A 9404-nucleotide genomic window follows, 5' to 3' on the forward strand; every position below is an offset into this window, starting at 1 on the left:
CCAACCAGGTAGGAAACAGCACATTCAAAGACCCTGAGGTAGAAGTGTGTTCAGCATGTTTAAACACTGGTCAGTATGCTCGGAGGAAGTGGGGACAACAGAACGTGGTGGGAGGAGAAGGGAGATAAGATCATGTGGCCACAAATAAGACTCTGACTTATTCTCTAAGTAAGATGGGAAGCAAAGTGACATGATTTGGTTTATGCCTTAAAAGGAACTTTCCATCTACTGTTTTTTATAAAAATTTATCTTTATTGTTGAAAGTATTACAGATGTCCCCTTTGGTTTTTTTTTTCTTCCTATTGACCCCCTCCACCCTGTACCCGCACCTCCCAGGCCTTCACCACCCTATTGTCTATGTCCATGGGCTATGCATATATGGATATAAATTCCTGGGTTAATCTCTCCCCCAACCCCCACCTTCCCATTTGAAATCTGTCAGTCTATTCCATGCTCTATGTCTCTGAATCTGTTTTGTTCATCAGTTTATTTTGTTAATTAGATTCCACTATCTTTTTTTATCTCTCTCCCTTCCCCACTACTCAGCCCTCCAAATCTTTCTCCATAGAAAGAAGGGTTAGTTTAAGAAATGATTAACCATTTAATTTGATGAAGTCTTAGTTATTTCTGATACTTGTACATGAAAGGTCTCCTAGCCCTTGGTTCCATCAGTTTTTGAGGACGTGGAGCCTCTTATGAGACTTCAGTCTGCATGAGGACTGAGCAAGCTTCTCATTCCATGACCACCCCTGGGTCATACGAGAAGGTCAGTACGATTGCTTGCTTTACAAAGAGCACCCCAGAGCTTTGCTCTCCTCTTTCAAGATGCCTTCACCTTTTTATAAATCACTTGTGGCAAAGTGATAATGTATGTGTAAATGCTGACTTGTGGTCTAAAAACATCTAATACACACTCCCCTCAGCTTGAAGGAAAGTATGTTACTTATTTTTAAAGTGCATTTGCACCAAAGCAGAAATATTGCATCTTATGTGGGGCATGTGTGACAATGTGAAGGTCATTTTCTCTCCTTCAAAAATGCAAATAAACACTTTCTAAATTGAATTCTGTTTTTCTCAACCCCAGTATCTTTTTGGGCATTCAATCACATATGATATTTACTCTGTGAAAAGGTTTTTAATGCTGTAAGCACAATTTTGAGTTATTTCTCTTAAGCATTTTCAACAGAAATATTCTGTTATATTCTCTCCTTTACCAATCTGTTTTGTCATCCATGAGGGTGGGTTAGTGGTGGCATGACTTTTTACTTTTTCAGGTTTTTATTTTCCTACACAGTGTGGATATAATGAAAGGCTATAGGAAACAAACTGTGCTGGAATGTTCAACCTCTAACACGATAGGAACTTTGGGTGAGAAATTTAACTCATAGAACGTTGGTTTATCTATTGATCAAAGGGTGGATATTGACTCTGTGATCTGGCCACCTTGGATGACTACTGTATTCGAATTGAATGCTGTTGTAAGCATCAAAACATGTTGATATGTGGAAAGCACTATATGAATATGAGGTTGTGGTGTTAGCTTTAGTTGTTCTACTTCGTGATCTATGAAGAGTATGTATTCCCTGAATCACTCAACTTTATACTTTAAAAAGAAAAAAAATGAATTGGTGAAAATAAGGAAAAGTTTATAGCAGAGGTTGAAAGATTTAGAAAGGAATATCTGGCAGATATATAACTTATATTCACACAACAACTTGGCTTCAGATTTAAATTAGGAAATGCATAAATCAAAAAAAATCCAAATAGATTGTTTTTATTTTCCAAAGCTGTGAATCTTATGGTATGGAATTTGTGCTGTATTTTGGTTAGAACCTTTGTGCTTGATATTATGCAAATATCAAGTAAGCAAAATGTAAAATGATATTCATTTATACTGGAAGTTTTGTTTTCAGAATTTGGCAGATATGTTCAGTGGCATAGATGAGCTTAATGCTAACACTTTTATGAGGATGTTAAAAAATCTATAGCCCATTTGGTTTGTAGTATCTGTTTGGGGCCAAGACGCTTGAAAATGTCATAAAGAGTCTTAAGTCTTAATTGAAAAATGTTTAAAAGACAAATCCCTTAGTAACCCATTATCTGAAAAATGATGGCAGTAACTGGTTACCTCACATCATTGTTTGGGTGGGAAAACTTACATAACTTTGTCAATAGGCATAGTATATCCTCCTTCACCAACTTTTTCCTAGTGATAGTAATATATCTGTTGAGCATTTGAGCTTTGGTAGGAATTCCAGAGGGCCAATTAAAACATAGCCAATTTCTTCCAGAAGCTTCCAATCTCGTGAAAACAGGTAGTAAGTTCTCTTCTTCAGAGCTGTAATCTTGAACTAGTTTCCTTCAAATACTATTATGAAAGAAATGTCCTACGTAAAAACTAGAATAACATTTTAGAGGAATTATCTATTTCACCAGAATATGTGGCACTCAAAATCCTATCTTATTTATATAACCCAGATCAGTACATTCAAGAGTTCTTTCCACTGAACATGCACTAGAATTAGACAAAAGCCAAGAATCCCTCTTGCCATCCAGGATGCCTTTGCCTACTTGAGTGGCTGACATATATGTTTAGAAGTAAATCTTTTTAAAAATTTCTAATGTGGGGACCATGACCTCACAAAAATATTATATGGTACACACATTGATTAGACATGACCACTTAGCTGAGAATTTTCCCCAAGGTAACTCCTCACTTGCCATATACAGATAGAATCAGGGCCCTTCTCAGGTCACTTATGCGGTCAGGCCCATTTCGAGAGACATTAATCTCATTTTTACTGGTTGCAGGGGAAGGAAGAAAATCAAGACCAATCAAAGACTTTGCTTTATTTATTTGAAAATGACTGAGCAATAAAACAGAGATAGTATTTCAGAAATGGTGCAAAAATCCTGGCATTAATCTTGCCAAGGTTAGACATTGTGAAGCTTTTTACCCTGTGGATGACCAATACTATTCATATTAATAATAATACTTTTATTACTATCTATTAGTTATTGTGAATTTACTATGTGTTACACTCCAAACTAATAGCTTTACTAGCATTTTTCTCAGTATATCCTCTGAAAACTCTATGAAACAGAAACTACTCAGAAAACTTAGGTAATTCATCCAAGATCACACTGTTGATAGGTGGCCAAGCTAGTCTTTCTATCACCAAAATTCATGCTTTAGCCATGCTGCAATATTCCTCTCTATGGAAATGAGTTATTATTTGAATAGATTTAAGAGGGCATAAACATTGACTTAGGTTTTCACATCTTCCTAAAAATATTATGATGCATATCTCTGGTTAAGGAAAATATACTGGGGTCAAGATGAGTTATTTCTGCTTCACTGATGTTCTCAGATTTTTTTTTTTCATTTTAGAACTTCATTCCTGACAAAATCAGGATGGGTAGCTGGACAGGTTGGTATTTCTTATCCCTTTGAAATTTTATAAATCTTCAGTGTTCTTGGAGTATTTCCATATTTCATATGAAGTATCCAGTATTAGATTCGGCTCACAATGACTACTAATGCTTTCATGTCTCTATTTGAATATTTCTACAATGAGAATAACATTTTTTCTTCATGGGGATACTATAAACTATTATTATATTACTAGAGGCCCGATGCACGAAATTCATACAAGAGTAGGCCTTCCTTTCCCCAGCTGCCAGCACCAGCTTCCCTCTGGCACCCTGGACCCAGGCTTGCCTCGCAGCCCTGGCTTCGTCTGGAACAGGGGTCCTCAAACTACGGCCCATGGGCCACATGCAAATACAAATCTTGTATTTGTTCCCGTTTTGTTTTTTTACTTCAAAATAAGATATGTGCAGTGTGCATAGGAATTTATTCATAGTTTTTTTTTTAAACTATAGTCCGGCCCTCCAATGGTCTGAGGGACAGTGAACTGGCCCTCTGTTTAAAAAGTTTGAGGACCCCTGATCTGGCAGGTCATCTGGAAGGATGTCCAGAAGGACGTCTGGTCTAATTAGCATATTAGGCTTTTATTATTATAGTTAAGAATAATATAATAGCTATCTAAGTGCTTCAAGCTTATGAGGTAGACCAGAAACAAAAATCCAAGTTACCATTGTCATCTAAATTATTCACATTGTAGTGCAAAAAACCAGAAAGACTCTTAGAGAAGTTCTGTGGCACACTTAGCTTTATTGTAATTGAGCGAATACCTTTTTTTGAATAGCCCCTTTTACAGCACATGTAAAGTTCAGTTTTTTTCATTATATTTTTACAGGTTGTCTTTTATCTGAGTAAGCAAAAATACGTCTTTTTTTTTTTTTTCTTACTTAAAACATGTAGCCAGGATTCAAACCACGCAGCTCTAGTACCAAAAAGGCAACAGGTTATGAAAATCACAGTACAATTTCAAAATTATTTAAGTTGGTTAAGGATATCTAAAATGATATTCACTTGGATTGACAGTAGAAATCATGGGTCAGTTGACATTAGGACTAGTAGTTACACCTACAATGAGAGCAGAAATGGGAAGTTCGGGCTAATAAGAGCTACACCATTCAGGATACACCATCTTCATAAATACTGTGGCTGTGAGGTTGCAATGGCTACATCACACTTGAGCACTTCACACATAAATATAGCCAAAGCGAAAAAAATATATATAGTCTGCTAACTTGGATCTAAAATAAAATGGGCATTTATTTTTAAGAGGGTATACTATCAAACAACTGCACAAGACACAATTTAAACCCCAAAATTACATCTAGGAAAGAAAATAATATTAAAATGCACACCCACACAGACAGTAAAGTAGAAATCTGTTCTTTGTGATTGAGGTTTATTTTTTTGATGAGTAGAAATAATTTATGACCCACAAAAGGATTTCACGGGTGAAACACTAATTACAGACATTGTAAAGAATGTAGCTCAGGAGGCTTGTTTTAAAAATGAGGCAGCGTTTTCCTGAAAAAAGTTTGGTCCTCGACTCACAATAGGCTAGTCACTGTGGTCTGATGGTAAGCATTTTCTGTGTGTGTGTGTGTGTGTGTGTGTGTGTTTAAGCTTTTCCAGTACTAGAATTAGTCAAAACCAGACCAAAAGACAAATTGCCCTTGAAAACCTGACCTTGCATATATGTCTAATTGATGTATCATCGGAAAGAACAATGCTAAAGACTATGGAGGGAATTATGCTCACGTGATTCTGCAACAACTTTATTTTGTGCAAACATTTTCCTTCGTTACCATATAACTTATCTTGATTCACCTAGGTGCCAGGAAACCCACCCCATGATCATCCCTCCCCCCTCCCCCAATCTTCTCCTCTATCAAAGTGTTATAAAGACAATTTCACTGTGTATTTACAAGCACAACACTTAGGCAAGAAGGTCCCAGGGTCTGAAGGGCACATCTATTTCTTGTGGACATCTTCATGCCGAATAATCTTGTATGTGATCCAGTAAAAGATGTTGAAAATGAGGAAGGCCAATGGGAAGGCAGCGCGAGATATCGTGTCAATTCTTTTTGCCCGGTCCACAAACTTCTTCTTGATGGCATCTGCATCTTTTGGGGGTTGTGGGATCGGGTTGGCAGGTGTGGTCTTGACAGCTGTTCCATCCTTCACTTGGAGGCAGTGACCCATCCCATAACCGCTGAAATTAAAACGACTTTCACGAGTAGCATCTTCTTCCTGAGAGAAGAACGACAGAGAAAGCACAGTTTGGTTGTCAGTCAAATCAGATGGAAGATGCTTAAAATTCTTTAGAAGTAAAAGGATAAATCACAGTTAACTGATAGTGTGGGAGGCTTTTGGAATGGGTGGTTCTCTTTCAAGTTTAACTCAATTATTCATGGAATATATACAGTTCATTAACTTTTCAGGCTGAGAAATTAAGGGTAAGAATAATGACTTCGTGGCCATTTTAATTAATTAACAAACAGAGACACCTACATTATATTCAGCACCAACTTTTCCAAAATCAAATGTATTAATCCATAGCTTTGAATAGATTGTTTTAAAGTGAAGTCTCTAAATCACAAACATATACTCAATCTATGAAGAGGATCATTTTTCATTTACTCATTCATTCATTTACTCATTCATTCATTCATTCAAAAAAGCATTTACTTAACTCCTGCAGTGTACCTGGCCCTGAGGTAGTAACTTCTAGTATTGTGGCTTATTCACAGTCCAGTTCCTTCTATTGACATTGATTTTAACATTAATGGTAGATCTAAGATTATCCTTTTACAAGTATATGTTTCCCCTCTAGCCCTCTAGTTCATTTCAGTTATATGGCAGAGATTAAATATTCGTTATTTGGTATTGGATCTTTCTACCATGGGTAATTTTTTTAATATATATTTTTATTGATTTCAGAGAGGAAAGGAGAGGGAGAGAGAGAGAGAAACATCAATGATGAGAAAGAATAATTGATCAGCTGCCTCCTGCAACGCCCCTTACTTGGGATCGAGCCTGCAGCCCAGGCATGTGCCCTTGACTGGAATCAAACCTGGGACCCTTCAGTCTGCAGGCCGATGCTCTATCCACTGAGCCAAGCCAGCCAAGGCTACCATGGCTAATTTTTCTAGTGTTAATTTTTAACATTGATTCTTTGTCTAGTTATTTATTTCTAACATATTTAAACACGTGACCTTTTATCTGATGTCAGTGGTGTTTTGTATTGATTATTTCTACATTATTTAGATAAAAGACTGAAAATTGTATTTATTCCTCAGGGTAAAGACTAAATAGCTTAATAGAGACAAATGTATGGAATCAGGGTGTGAGGTGGATCAAAATAGTGGGGTTGAAAAGGCAGGATTGAAATGACCTACTTAATAAAAATTTAGTTCTGAATATCCATCAATTGAATCTTCTTCTGAAACTAGATTACTGCCTTCCCCAACACTATGCAATCCTTTCAAGAAACCAGAGGCACTGCACTATTTACCTTGCCCGAAAATCAGAATGATATATTTTATGGATGCAAAGATTTTAATTAAGTATAGTATTTCAAAATATGGAATAAATAGATATATTAATCATTGCAGTGTCATTGAAAGTCTTATTTAGTACTTAGCAAGAAAGGAAGCATAGAGGCCATTAGGGGAAGGGGACTTGCTTATCACATGGGTTATAGGCCATCTTGGACATTCTATACTGATTGGTAATTAGATATCAACCAGTGTATCAGAGAAGTAGAAGAAATAGTGCCAGTTGGTTTAGTAGAGATCCAGATTAGGAATTTGGGTATTTTGGTTCTAGAACTGGCTATGTTGATCTTAGGCAAGATATTTATTCTTTCAAGGCCTCAAGGATCTCATGCCAAAAATGTTGAGGCTAGACTAGCTGTGTGGATCTCAGCTTTGGCTTCTGTGGAGCTTCTGTAAGTATATGTCTGCCTGCCTCCCCTCTCAGCAACGTCTAGACCAACTGAATCAGAATCTCTGGGAAGGAGAACTGAGAATCTATATTTTGAAAAATTGAGTGACTCTAATGCAGAAGGTTGGAAACCAATGGCCTACATGAGCTCTAATGTCCATTTCTAAAATCCTGAATCTATTCTATATTATTGAGTATAAAGTGACTTTTCAAATGGAAACAGTGTTTTAAATTTCCCCTTGTCTGCCTAAATTTATTGTGCTGTTTATTCTTTCCATGCCTGTAGAATCTTGCAAATTGCTGTTCTCACCTCCATAAACATTTCGAAACTCATTATTAAGCATACAATTTACTGCCCGAGTGAGATAAGATTATTTAAAATTATTGGGACCCTGAAGAAATAGAAAGGGTAGTTAGCTGGTAACCCACTTTTAGCATATGAAAAAAGGAAACCTAAATACACATGTCCATATTTATTTTCAGACTGACTCATTCATTTAATTTCTATAGTCTTTCCTCACAGACTGTGAATGGGTAGCTGAAGAGATTAACTTATTCACTTCACTACCAGAGCTAGAATAGAATGATACCAGGTTAGGTTATAATTCTGTTGTACATTGCCATGCAACCTGTGGATGCTTAATAAATGTTTGTTGAATAATGAACAAAAGGAAACTTGAAGAGGTTTTCTCTATGCTTGAAAATATTTTCCTCACTCATTCAACAGTATTTTAAATTATGCTTCTTAGTATAGTTCAGCCAGTTAAATCAATCCTTTAAAATTCTCCACCATAAACATAAATCTGTCATAGGTAGAAAATTATCCATTGAATGTTTCATATGCAGGAGATGTGAATGCTAATTTAAGGGTCTTCTTATTTACCATTATGACTCATTCAATGCTTTTTAAATATAGAACCTTAAACTATCCACATAAAAGGGTATGGTTTTGCTTCAGAAAACATAATTGAAACCAATTTCTGTGTTATAATGAATAATTGCCTTTATAACAGGTTCAGAATAAAATGTATAATAATATGTAAAGATTCCTATATGAGGGCAAAATGGAGATGAGCTTGAGTCATGGATAAACAGAAGCTAAAATAAAGAACAATTTGTAGGCATAGCTTAGTTGAATGTATTCACAGGGAGAGTCAGTTATATCATCTCAGTGAGAATAGAATTTTAGGCATATATTGCCCATTTCTTCTAATTAGCCAGGAAACCAATTAGTTAATTATTGCTGCCGACCAGCCATCTTCAATAACTTTGAGCAGAAAACACTTCAAGCTCATTTATTTTGTTATTCACTGACTAAATTCCCATAGAAAATGAATCATCCAGTCCAAGTATCAATATATACAATTTCTATATCCCACTGTGATAAAATCTTCAATTTTTGTCTGCTGTATGAAGCACTTCATGGCATTATGCAATTTGTTTGAGATTTATTATCTTATTTTATTTATTTTATGAGTCAATTTTACTTACTGTAAAATTTACTTATTCCTATATTTGGAATAACTGTTGTCTAGATGTGAAATTAGACCTAAAGCATCACTAGAACTGCATTGTAGTGAATTGTTTAAGAAAATAATCCTATATAATAAAAGGCTAATATGCAAATAGAACGAGAGGTGGAAAACTGAACAATCAGTTGCTATGATGTGCGCTGACCACCAGGGGGCACGTGCAGAACATGGCAGGCATGAGCTACAGTGGGATGGTGGAGCAGGTGAGCCAGACCAAGGTGGGGTGCCGGTCGTTATCATCGGGGCAAGCCTTTGGCGGTTACTGAAAATTCTTTGCTCCCGTGAGCTGTGGTCCCGCCCAGCGCTCACACCTGCTGCCGGTGCCAGCCCTGCTTGCATCTGCTGCAGGTGCTGGAGCTGCCCCTCGCACCCACTGCCAGTGCCTGGTGCCAGCCCCGATCACTCGGTGCCATCAGCGGATGCGAGTGGCAGCTGCTGGCCCTGATCACCCTGAGGGCTTCTCCATTTCCCCCTGCTCCTGAGGGGCAATCGAGGCAGCAGCT

The 9404-nt window shown here is 36.9% G+C and overlaps 1 protein-coding gene across 3 annotated transcripts in view; it reads right to left on the bottom strand.

Moving 5' to 3' along the window:
- Positions 1-4165: 4165 nt before the first annotated feature.
- The window catches only part of GLRA2 (glycine receptor alpha 2), a 179559-nt gene continuing 174320 nt past the window's right edge, over positions 4166-9404 (bottom strand). For all 3 annotated transcript variants that reach the window (XM_006759065.2, XM_006759066.2, XM_015560871.1), the window contains one exon: positions 4166-5674. In XM_006759065.2, coding sequence (XP_006759128.1) covers positions 5396-5674 — 279 coding nt within the window. In that variant the 3' untranslated portion in view covers positions 4166-5395. The remainder of the gene's footprint in view (positions 5675-9404) is intronic.

Source organism: Myotis davidii, unplaced genomic scaffold (genome assembly GCF_000327345.1).
Source record: "Myotis davidii unplaced genomic scaffold, ASM32734v1 scaffold216, whole genome shotgun sequence".
NCBI classification, from domain to species: Eukaryota; Metazoa; Chordata; class Mammalia; order Chiroptera; family Vespertilionidae; genus Myotis; species Myotis davidii.